Here is a 13,074-nt window from a genome sequence, read left to right as displayed (position 1 = left end):
GGCCGTTGGTATCTCCGCAGCGTTTACCTGTGAGGGGTTGCCATTGCCTGGAGGGGTATGCACTTGCTCTATTGCCTTTCAAAGGGTTGATTGTGGCTGAGATTTGTGCTGCGGCAAACTCGGCCACACCTTGTTCTTTTGTGAGGTCAGTTTGCCTATAGGTTGTGTCTGCGAGCCTGGCACATTGTGTATTATTGTCTGGGAGGGTAGAGGGTGATCATGAGTCATGCCAGTTGGTCTTCTACGGGTCAACGTCGGGAGCGCTTAGAATATTACTAATAATTCATTGATGATGTTGAAGCAGGCATTCGTGCGCATGAGGAGCAGTTATGAATCGGAAAAGTGGAGGTTAATACGTCATTTATAGAATCTGGGTGTTGAATTTGCATTAGTGGCCTTACTTTATCGCGGCGACTTCGGCAGGTTACAGAAATTTAAAGAACATTTTGCTGTTCTGCTTCTTATTACGCTGCTCGCCCAACCAGGTACTATTTTCCAGAATCGTCGTGCCCCAGAGGAGAGCTCATTGTCTGGCTAACAACCATGGCTGAGCTCGCAGGCACCCAAACTGCCTCAAGGAGTCGCTGTAGCGTGACCCGCTAAGACAGCCTTGTCCGACATCCACTTGACCATCCTGGGATTGTCCTGAACCATTTTACACCACCCACCAATGGGTCCTCAGGCGTGATTGGAATATGTTTCAGTGAATGAAGAGGTTTAAATCTAAACCCTTGTCATACTGGGTTAGAGGTTTGGTTACGTGACCCGATTGTTATGTAGACTGATTTGCATGTTTGACTCCCGGGAGTCATGTCAGTTCGGCCTAACATAAACCTCTAAAAGGGCCGCAACCATATTGTATGGTTTTGCTCAGCTTCCTCCTTACTCTTCACCTATCTGTGTTGGTGTTTGTTGTTGTGAGGAGGCTCTAGCCAGGGAAGTGCATTCAGCAGTCAGAGGAAAGTGAAAGGAGGCTTATTTATTATGTAATGTTAGAGAACACCCCCTTTTCATTGGCCAGGCCTCTGATTCGCAGGACAAGGGGTGCCTTTGTCCCCCCCCACCCCCCCACCCCCCATCCAGTACCCCCTACTCTGATTCTCTCCATGCATGCAGCATCCCACCCTGCCCTCCTCCTACCCTCTAACACCTCCTTTGCCCGCAGCCTGCCATCCTCTTACCCTCTCTTCAGAATAACACAGCAGGCCCCTCAGAAAATAAAGCAAGGGATGTTGGCAGGTCATGCTACCTCCTTCTATATGCTCTCTTTTACTCTCTCTCTCTTCTCCTCAGCTTTCTCTCACTCTATTACTGTCATCTCCTCTTTTATCCTCTTTTCCTCTCTCCCTTCTTCTCTGCACCCCCCCCCCCCCCCGTGTTCACTGTGAATAGCAAAAAGAATCAGTCCTTTGTTTCAGCAGTGTGGATGAACTTGCAGTTTGAAAATGGAATGGTGCGCAAGTGAGAACTGTAAAGACCGAATAATCCCATTCTAGCAAATTGTTTCTGAAACTGATGAAGAATTGTGGTCAGTAACTGAACGTTAGAAAAGTTCACTGAAGTTGTTGCTTTACTTGTACTTGTTATTGACAGCCTTGGGTTGCCCTGAAAATCCTTCTGCGCTGCACCAAATCAAACAGTTGGTTATACTGTGTGAGTTAATCAGACATGTTACATGTTTTGAATATGATGGTGTTTTCCCTGTAATGTGTTAAAAAAGAAGAGGGTAACAAAGAAGGAAGACCTACTAAGAGAACAAAGGAAAGGCGCTGTTTTCCATTTGAAACAGGCTTGACCAGCAGGACATCACAAATTCTACTTTAATCATCTTAACATGTGGCTGTGGCGTAGGCCTGTCCTTATCCACTGAACCCTGTCTGACTGCTGGACCAATATGTTTTTAAGCTTACAATTTTCCACTTTAAACAACAGAATAGTCTAGCGCAAGGAGGAGTTTTCAAAGAAACTGACTATGTATGGCTGGAGGCAGACCGAGGCCAGTGAAGTGGCATAAAGGTTCAAATTCAGTCCCACTTTAGAGGCTATATTTACGCTAGACTCTCATTCTATGCTCAAAGCTTCTGTCTCGACTAACATTCCTGACTGCAATTTAATATTCCTGTCAGGTACTAATAATTGCATACCGTGTATACAGGTGTGCTCATAAGTTTGCATACCCTGGCAGAAATGGTGACATTTTGGCATTGCTTTTGAAAATATGACTGAACATGCAAAAATACTTTTCTTTAAGGATAGTGATCATAATTATCACAGTTGTTTGGCTCCTTTTTAAATCATAATGATAACAGAAATCACCCAAATGGCCCTGATCAAAGGTTTACATAACCTTGAATATATGGCCTTGTTACAGACACACAAGGTGACACACACAGTTTAAAATGACAATTAAATGTTAAGTTCTCACACCTGTGGCTTTATTGCAATGACTATCTGTGTATAAATAGTAAATGAAGACCCCACAGGTAACCTTAGGGCGCTCTGGAAAAAGACGATGTGGTTGTTTCAAGGGAGCATAATACGACGATGCTTGAACAAAAATGAGCTGCATTAAGAAGTCTTTACTGCGCCAATGCCACAAAAAAGCCTGGTTACAATATGCCGGACAACACCTTGACACACCTCACAGCTTCTGGCACACTGTAATTTGTAGTGACGAGACCAAAATAGAGCTTTATGGTCACAACCATAAGCGCTATGTTTGGAGAGGGGTCAACAAGGCCTATAGTGAACAGAATTCCATCCCCACTGTGAAGCATGGTGGTGGCTCACTGATGTTTTGGGGGGGTGTGAGCTCTAAAGACACGGGGAATCAGCAAGATGAATGCAGCATGTTATCAGAAAATACTCGCAGACAATTTACATTCTTCTGCACGAATGTTGCGCATGGCACACACTTGTGCTTAGGGTCATTGTCGTGCTGGAAAGTACAAGGCCAAATTGACCCTCCAGTGGTTACAGCAGAAAATGGTGAAGGTTCTGGAGTGGACATTACAGTCTCCTGACCTTAATATCACTGAGCCACTCTGGGGAGATCTCAAACGTGCGGTTCATGCAAGACGACCAAGACTTTGCATGACCTGGAGGTATATTGCCAAGATGAATGGGCAGCTATACCACCTGCAAGAATTTTGACAACTATAACATAGACAACTATAACAAAAGACTGCATGCTGTCAATGATGCTAAAGGGGGCAATACACAGTATTAAGTACTAAGTGTATGCAGACTTTTGAACAGGGGTCAGTTCATTTTTTTCTTTGTTGCCATGTTTTGTTTTATGATTGTGCCATTCTGTTATGACCTACAGTGGAATGTGAATCCCCTAAGAAAGAAAAGATGTGTTTTGCCTGCTCACTCATGTTTTCTTTAAAAAAAATGGTACATATATTACCAATTCACCAAGGGTATACAAACTTTTGAGCACAACTGTATCTAGACCAGGGTTTCCCAAAAAAAATTATTAGACGACCCCATTTCAATATCAAAAAATGTTTGCGACCCCAGCCATGTGAATATTTTTTTATTTGAGGCTATGAGTAAAACATTATTTTAATCCCCCGAACCCATTTTCATATCAGGTGACCCAACATGGGGTTGCGACCCCTTCTTTGGGAACCTCTGATCTAGACCCATTGAATGGATATGATTAGTAAAGAGTAAAATACTCTGTTCAGAAACATTAGAACTGGGCCCTGAAGCAGTGGTGCCTAATTCCACTTTGTGAAACTGCTTGTTTCAGAGACATGGTCATAGCTGGCACCTTTGCGCTAACATCTAATTAAATTTACCCAGCGTTTTCGTCATTGAATTACATCACAATAATACATGTTTAGATAAGTGCTGACCTATTTTTGAACAGTGTACTTGGGGGTTGTTCTTGCATGTAGGCTGTTGCTGACGTTAAAAGATAATAAATTAACCCTATATTAGTCTAATCTTAACCTTTGTCTAACTGTCAGGCATTTGGTTTTTGCAGAAAGAGAAGCTTAAATTGAACTCATATGAAGAGGTCACATTTTGCATCCTTTTTCATGTTTTTTCGAGTTACATTTTTAATTAAATTTTTAAAATATTTTTTATTTACCCAAGTTTCATGTTTTGGTCAAAAGGGAATGTGAAATCTTTATTGTTCTGAAATCAAACTCTTGACCTTTTCGCATCTGTTTGGCAAATTTTGTGTTTGCTGCGTGTGATCCACTCCCCTTGTCACTCACCCCTCCTCTAGAGGAGTGAGTAACTGTGACAACGGCCTTCTGTTGGCTCATGAAACTAGCATGCAGCACTTTCAAATGAACATTTTAGATATGTTGTGACAAATGTATAAACTAATTGTGCTTTTCACTGAACAATTCAAACTTCTAATTCGGTAAAGAGTTGAACAAAAAGTGCAAAGAGCAAAAGGTGTTCTTAAAATGTAAGATTAGAATTCATGTTTTCTATCATGTTGGAATAAACCTTTTTTTTTTACTTTAACTAATATATAAGATATTTGTTTTGGGGGTGCATCCAAATGATGTGCTGGTGCCACCAACTGAATGTCTAAGTGGCACCAGTGGAATTAGTCTGGAGCCCTGAATGTAGTGTAAGTTAAGCCTTCCAGTAGTCTTTCCAGTGCCCATCTATAGAGTCTCAAGCTTTGCTATTGTGTCTATTTTCTCTGGTGACCTCTAAGTTCAACATGGTGACATCATTTCTATGTCTTTGTTTCTCTGCAGCAGAGTGCTCTGATCTAGTCACCCCTGGCTTCTCGCCGCCATCCAGCCCAAACCCTGCCAAGAAGGGAAGTTCCCTCAACTGGTCGTTCCCAGATAAGATCAAGTCCCCACGCACTGTCCGTAAACTCTCCATGAAGATGAAGAGGCTTCCAGAACTCAGTCGCAAGCTCAGCGTCAAAGGGACCCCTAGCAACAACAACAACGCCAGTGGCAATGGAGCCAGTACAAACATTCAATCAGAGGCAAGGAGCCAGTGTCCCACCACAAACAGCGGGTCAGAACCAGGCCCAGCTCCTCCCCAGTTGTCTGATGGTGCCGGGCAGGGGGTGGCGGCTAGCCGAAATGTTATCTCCAGGTATCATCTGGACAGCAGCGTGTCGACGCCGCAAAGCTACAGCAAGAAGAAGAGCAGCGGCACCTCCAAGTCGGCCAGCAAGGGGGGCTACCTCAGCGATGGGGACTCCCCAGAACTCGTGGCCAAATCTGGGACGCACTGCTCCTCAGAGGGTAAGGGCTGCAAAGGGAAGGAGAAAGATCCAGCCACCGGCGGAGGCGAACGCTCTGGAGCAGGTGGAGTGACAGGGGGAGGTTGCAGCCCCAAGCTGCACGGTACAGAACTAGACATCGACGCGTTCCGCCACTACGCGTTCACGGAACAACCCAAATGCACCCAGTACATCTCAGGCCTGATCAGCTTGCACTTCTACGGCGCCGAGGACCTCAAGCCACCACGCGTTGACTCCCGAGACGTCTACTGCGCCATCCAGGTGGACTCGGTAAACAAGGCGCGCACCGCCCTGCTCACCTGCCGGACCACCTTCCTGGACATGGACCACACGTTCAACATCGAGCTGGAGAACGCCCAGCACCTGAAACTGGTGGTGTTCAGCTGGGACCCCACGCCCAAGAAGAACCGGGTGTGCTGTCACGGCACGGTGGTGTTGCCGGCACTCTTCAGGGTGACAAGGAGTCACCAGCTGGCCGTGAAGCTGGAGCCGCGAGGCCTGATCTACGTGAAGCTAAACCTGATGGAGCATTGGCAGAACTCTCTGGACGGTGGCTACGACGGGGACCGGGAGCCGCAGATGTTCGGGGTGGAGGCCTGGAGGGTGGTGGAGAGGGAGAACACAGGACTCATGCTGCCTCTGCTCATCGAGAAGTGCATCACGGAGATCGAGAAGAGAGGCTGCCAGGTGAGTTCAGTCCGTTAGACTGTTTAAACTGTCCTGTTCTCTAACAGTGACTAGACTTTGGACTTGCTTAGTTAGCCAGCTACCCGATTTGGCACTGAATAGCCAGTATCTCGCTGTTATATTGTGTAACCCTTGAAGCAAATCATTTTGCTGAGAGAGCGTCCTGGTTAGCCCGGCGCTCGGCAGCAGTGGAACATGTCCAGGGGCAAGTTCTGAGTGACACCAGTCACAGTAGACACCGGGCATAACAGCCATGTTCCGGCTGCCGTTTTGTGTGATACAGAAAGGGAAGGGGGAGATTGACTTGGGCAGCAAGGGTACAGGATTGCTGGCTGCAGATGTGCCATATCAGAACTGCCCTTCACCCCCACCGGTTTTCATTCTTTGAAGCTCAGTGCCAGAGGAGAGAGACTTCAGCTTCGGGTTTCTTTTAATGACTTGACACGCCGCCCAGGAGTATTAGTGTCTGGCTGCTCCCCCTAAGACATCCATCCACCTAAGGGGCCTTGCTAGGGGCAGCGGCTGGACCTTAGCGGCTGGACCATGGCGTGGGCAGTCTCTAAATGCCACATAACACAGCTCATCCATCAGGCCTCTGGTTGGCTGCTGTGACTGGGCTGGCACTCAGTTGGGGGAAGGGGACTGTGGCTGCCAGCAGGACCGGAGCCAGACCTTCCCTCTGGTTCTTATAGGACATTTATCTTTGTTATTCTGAAGGGCCTGCCTGGCCTAGACACTGAGCATGCCATGGGACGGTCTCTAACTGGCGTGGCGGGGAATGCCTTTGGGCCAATCAGTTTGCATTGTTCTGTGATGGTTGTACCCACTGGCCAAGTTCATTGGTTAGCTTTGTTTCCTTTGTACCAAGCCCCTCTCCCCGGCACACACACACACCCACACACATACACTCCTACACACATACACCCACACACACACACACAAACTCGCTCTGCATTTCTTTTACCCCATTTCTTTCTCTGTTCATTTAAGAGACAAACACTGGAGACGGGTTGTTTTTCACATGGATTGGTTGTACCAGTGCTTATTTACAAAAAAATCCACATTTGTGACCTTTGTAGGTGAGGTTATCCATGTGGTTAGTTTAATGTTAGGAGCCCAAAGCATTGAGCTGAGCTCAGACTTTTTCATGGGTTAAAGGAAATGCCTGTGATTTCGTAAATTAATATTTAATTGATGCGAGAATCCATTAACAAGTACTTTTGTTAAGATGCCTAATTGTGAGTTGCCGGCTTAAACCATGTGGTACCTGTCATCTTAATTAGCATGGGCGGGGAGTTTAGCAATGACTGTCACAGTGATGTTAGGGATGAGTCATGTCATCGGTGTAACTACCATCCCCATGTTCAATGTAGTGCGGCTGTTCCATATAAAGGACATATTCCGTGCATTCAATATCTCCCCTCTGTGCTCTTTCCTTTTGCACCCTCAAACTGTAGGCCTAAACGCTGTTCTTTTCATGTTCATTCACTTTGATTTTACACTATTAAACTTTTTACTTGTTTCTTTTTGTCTGAATGTCATTAACGGCTTATAGGACACCTTTACGTGGAGTAAGTGCAACAATATCAATGCAAATACAATTTTTTATTATAAATACAATTGTTGCAGTATTTAAGAGTAAAAAACGAATGACAAACACTCACACCCAACCCCCACCAACCTGCTATAGTACTAGTGGTGACAAGTGGACAATGTGTTTGGCACCTTACAACTCCATGATGGAATACGATACAAGCATAAAAATTGTCCCCATTTTAACTGAAGCCCTTCTAACATTAACAAGACTATTTTAAGATTTATTGCTGCCAAGCAATACAAAAGTTATTTAGAAAGTGTGACAACCGTGGCCTCGAATCCGGCCCACTAATCTTTCAGCAGAAACCCTCCCCTCTACCTTTCCCCCCTTTCCTGTCCAATAACCCATTAAACAATAACGCTCCCAGGTCTCCCCTACATCAGAGAACTAGCATGGGGGATAAGATCATCTGTAGTTTGGAGCCTCCTTTACACCATGTCCCCTAGGGACCCAGGCCAAGAGGGTTAGGAGGGGATCTTCACCAGATTACCCAGGAATTCATAGGACCTGTCACTGAGGCATGCAGAGAGATGGACAAACAGCATAGAAGGACTTTGGAAATAGCGCTGTGTCCGTAGATGGAGACTCCTGTGTCAGTGTCTCCACACACCTGTTTCTTCTAATTTTTTGGGTGGATGATTTGGTCTCTTCTGAAGACTGCATTTTGGTATCTCAGAAAAGATTTGTTTTCTATTCTTATTTTTTTGGCCTTCGAGAAACTAAACTTCCTTGCAAATCAAGCCGATATCAGCTACTCTAGCATTCTGTCTGTTAAAGTCATTTGACACAGGAACAATTTTTTTTGGTGCTACAGATTTTAGAAGTCTAAATGGCGAGGTGCAAAAATGGTATCCCCGTCCCAGCCTATCAAGTAGTTCCAACAAGGCTTTGTGTGCGTGTGCATGCGCGTGTGTGTGTGTGTGGGTGCGCGCTCATTCAGGAAGTCCCTGACTCACCACAGGAAACCGTTCTGTTGTTTTTAATTAAGACGAGGACAGGCCATTGTTTCCTATTGGTGTGCGAGTTGCTCGGCGGCAGCCGTCAGTACCAGCTGTGATGAGAACCACAGCCTGTGTTCTGCTCCCTCCTTTCAGAGCTTCTACTCAGTTGACTTCATTGTGCCCAGTGACTTGTTGTTTACTCTTGCAAACAGCTAAATCCTTGTCTAATCGGCCCATTCCACCCCCCCACCCACCCCCCCACCCCCATGTGAGTGAATAAGGTTTAGGAATGTTAGGCTGAACATAACGATTGCAGTCCCAAACACAGTGGCTAGTGATCCATAGGGCTAGCGGCCTATGTAGACAACCGTAGGGCTAGTGGCCTATGTAGACAACAGTAGGGCTATGTTGACAACAGTAGGGCTAGTGGCCTATGTAGACAACAGTAGGGCTAGTGGCCTATGTAGACAACAGTAGGGCTAGTGGCCTATGTAGACAACAGTAGGGCTAGCGGCCTATGTAGACAACCGTAGGGCTAGCGGCCTATGTAGACAACCGTAGGGCTAGCGGCCTATGTAGACAACAGTAGGGCTATGTTGACAACAGTAGGGCTAGTGGCCTATGTAGACAACAGTAGGGCTAGTGGCCTATGTAGACAACAGTAGGGCTAGTGGCCTATGTAGACAACAGTAGGGCTAGTGGCCTATGTAGACAACAGTAGGGCTAGTGGCCTATGTTGACAACAGTAGGGCTAGTGGCCTATGTAGACAACAGTAGGTCTAGCGGTCTATGTTGACAACAGTAGTAGACATCATTGGTTGCAGCCTGTAAAAGATAAAGATATTTTACCAAGCAAACCATTTACTTCCCTACGCTGACAGTTGGCTTAACTGAATATGTTGCTAGGACAACTGCAATATACTGCCCAGTATGCCAAAAGTTCCACACACCAGTCTCATGCTATAGAGAGAAACTAGAACAGTGTCTGTCTCTAGGTGACTCTTCACACAATCGCAAGACCCTGGTATGATAGAAAAGGCCAATTGCCCAGTCAGTTAGCATATCAGATATCTCTTGTGTTTAACTGGTTAGGAGGAAGTGGTTGAACAACAGGTTATTTGAACCATATGCTTACCCCCAGCAGTGGGGATCCTGGCTCCATCCCTGCATTAGCCCTATGTGTTAGCCATGCGTTCGCCTGTTTCAATTCTGTTAAACTAGGCAAAAGAGCTGGTGTCTATAGACATACATGCCATCTCATCTTCGACATTATTTGGTTGATTAGTTTTATTTTCACCATCTCTTCTTCAAGCCTTTTTAGAGTAGAGAGAGGAAATATTGATACCTTAATATATTGTGGTATTTAATGAGGTTATTGTATTACATCTTTTAGACAATATTGCAGACTGTTTTCAGCACTTTAGTTTCTTGTGTCATCAAGAAAAAAATCTCATTGCTCTCTTGTCCCTCTGCAGCAGAGCAATTGTATATTTGGAACATCTGTTAAAATCATAGTACTGAATCACAAAAGCATAAAGAAACTGGAAAAACACCCAAATTTCAAAGCATATTGTATCATACATTTTGTATCACAGATATCCTGGAAATTCCCAGCCCTAGATAAGTTGAAAGAAATATGCTTAATGTAAAATTCCTTTTTTATAACGTTTCAACTTCAGTCATCTTTTGGAATGGGTCTGGTGATAAGTATTCTTATTATTCTTATTAATTATTACAATTTGTACTCTTAATACGTTATGGCACAGCCAGAAGAAGACTGGTCACCCCTCTGAGGCTGGTTCCTCTCTAGGTTTCTTCCTAAAATTCAACAGTACTGTTGTTTGCCCCTTGGGGTTTAAGACCGGGTGTTTTGTAAAAGCACTTTGTGACAACTGCTTGATTCTTTCTTCAAACGTCTTAATATGTTTGTTTCTTTCTTTACTAAACACAGGAATGGTCTTGTTGTAAATAGGTGGCCTACATGATACGCTGGTCTTCATTCTGCAGTACTCAGAAGGGGGTCTCTGTGTACTACCTCTGACTGTTAACAACTCAAGCTTATATTCTAGCAATAAAGCACAAGGAAGGCTGGTAATCACAACGCATTGTGAAGTCCCGGGACACAGCCATTTGCCATGGTGTTTTGGCAATATACCGCAAATCCCCAAGATGCTTAATTGCTACTATAAACTGGTAACCAGCACAGTTAGAACAGTAAAACATAGTGATATCATACCCGTGGTATATAGAAGCAATAAGGCATGTGGGGGGGTGGCATATGGCCAATAAAAGCTGGTCTTAGGCATAACGCATCGCGGAATGCCTTGACAGCTCTAAGCCGTGGTATATTGCCCATATATCACAAACCCCTGAGATGCCTTATTGCTCTTATAAACCGGTCACTAATACAATTACAACAGTAAAACATTGTGATGTCATACCCGTGGTATATATAAACAATACGGTCTAATAAGCAATAAAATATCCAGTTTATAATATAATCTGTCAGATCAAGTGTCCTCAAGATACATTTCAGGAGATTATCCATTTCTATGTGTAGCAAATGTGATTTAAATCTATAACACCATGCCTAATGGATTGGCGTTCAGCTTCCATTTGTTTTTAAATATTTCCAATTCTGTACCCCTCTGTGTTATTATGTGATTGGATGTGTGTTTTTTTCTATTGTACTAATTAAACCTGCTGTTTAGTCAGAAAGGAAGGAAAGCTGCTTGTACCACCCTGAGACATAGATGCTGTAGAACGCTGCACTTTACTCAGACTTGGCTGTTCCCCTGCCAGAGATTAGAAAGCTGTATCTTTGAGCTATTTATAACGGTTTAATTAAGTATCCTAATATTCTGCTGTGATCAACCAGTAGGCAGTAAAACCACATGGGTACTAGCTAGCTTGCTGGCTGTAGCATCTTAAGACAGCATTTAGTTTCATGCACAAATATAATAAAAAGGGTCTGGACTTACTTTGACAGTCTTGATCCATACCTGTTGGTTGCACAGTTATGTGATTCTTTTGACAGCCGCATTAAGGTTTATATGTCGAATGCACTGAACAACACAGCATTATCCTGCACAATGAAATTCTTGTGGCATGGCTCCCTAACAACTATGTAGTGAGAGTTAAGAAGAGTATAAGCAAAAATATAGTCAGTCAGAGAATAATAATAAAATAAAACAACAATATACAGTGGGGAGAACAAGTGTTTGATACACTGACGCTTTTTCAGGTTTTCCTACTTAGGAAGCATGTAGCGGTCTCTAATTGTTATCGTAGGTACATTTCAACTGCGAGAGACTGAATCTAAAACAAAAATCCAGAAAATCACATTGTATGATTTTTAATAATTTATTTGCATTTTATTGCTTGAAATAAGTATTTGATCACCTACCAACCAGTAAGAATTCCGGCTCTCACAGACCTGTTAGTTTTTCTTTAAGAAGCCCTCCTGTTCTCCACTCATTACCTGTATTTACTGCACCTGTTTGAACTCGTTACCTGTATAAAAGACACCTGTCCACACACTCAATCAAACAGACTCCAACATCTCCACAATGGCCAAGACCAGAGAGCTGTGTAAAGACATCAGGGATGAAATGGTACACCTGGCTGGGATGGGCTACAGGACAATAGGCAAGCAGATTGGTGAGAAGGCAACAACTGTTGGTGCAATTATTAGGAAATGGAAAAAGTTCAAGTTGACGATCAATCTCCCTCGGTCTGGGGCTCCATGCAAGACCTCACCTCGTGGGGCATCAATGATCATAAGGAAGGTGAGGGATCAGCCCAGAACTACACGGCAGGACCTGTTCAATGACCTGGAGAGAGCTGGGACCACAGTCTCAAAGAAAACCATTAGTAACACACTACACCATCATGGATTAAAATCCTGCCGCACACGCTAGGTCCCCCTGCTCAGGCCAGTGCATGTCCAGGCCCGTCTGAAGTTTTCCAATGACCATCTGGATGATCCAGAGGAGGAATGGGAGAAGGTCATGTGGTCTGATGACAAAAATTTAGCTTTTTGGTCTAAACTCCCTTTGCCATGTTTGGAGGAAGAAGAAGGATGAGCACAACCCCAAGAACACCATCCCAACCGGGATGCATGGAGGTGGAAACATCATTCTTTGGGGATGCTTTTCTGCAAAGGGGACAGGACGACTGCACCGTATTGAGGGGAGGATGGATGGGGCCATGTATCACGAGATCTTGGCCAACAACCTCCTTCCCTCAGTAAGAGCATTGAAGATGGGTCGTGGCTGGGTCTTCCAGCATGACAATGACCCAAAACACATAGCCAGGGCAACTAAGGAGTGGCTCCGTAAGAAGCATCACAAGGTCCTGGAGTGGCCTAGCCAGTCTCCAGACCTGAACCCAATAGAAAATCTTTGGAGGGAGCTGAAAGTCCTTACTGCCCAGTGACAGCCCCGAAACCTGAAGGGTCTGGAGAAGGTCTGTATAGAGGAGTGGGAAAAAATCCCTGCTGCGGTGTGTGCAAACCTGGTCAAGAACTACAGGAAACGTATGATCTCTGTAATTGCAAACAAAGGTTTCTGTACCAAATATTAAGTTCTGCTTTTCGGATGGATCAA

At 44.6% G+C, this 13,074-nt stretch overlaps 1 protein-coding gene across 2 annotated transcripts in view; it reads left to right on the top strand.

The window, feature by feature from the left end:
- Window positions 1-13,074, top strand: part of syde2 (synapse defective 1, Rho GTPase, homolog 2 (C. elegans)) — a 49,573-nt gene that overhangs the window by 18,778 nt on the left and 17,721 nt on the right. For both annotated transcript variants that reach the window (XM_010902125.3, XM_020049298.2), the window contains exon 3: window positions 4,737-5,929. In XM_010902125.3, coding sequence (XP_010900427.3) covers window positions 4,737-5,929 — 1,193 coding nt within the window. The remainder of the gene's footprint in view (window positions 1-4,736; window positions 5,930-13,074) is intronic.

The sequence above is a fragment of the Esox lucius genome, chromosome 8 (assembly GCF_011004845.1).
Source record: "Esox lucius isolate fEsoLuc1 chromosome 8, fEsoLuc1.pri, whole genome shotgun sequence".
In the NCBI taxonomy this organism is placed as follows: domain Eukaryota; kingdom Metazoa; phylum Chordata; class Actinopteri; order Esociformes; family Esocidae; genus Esox; species Esox lucius.
The sequence above is the reverse complement of the archived record's forward strand: the minus strand, read 5'-3'. Positions and strand labels throughout refer to the sequence as shown.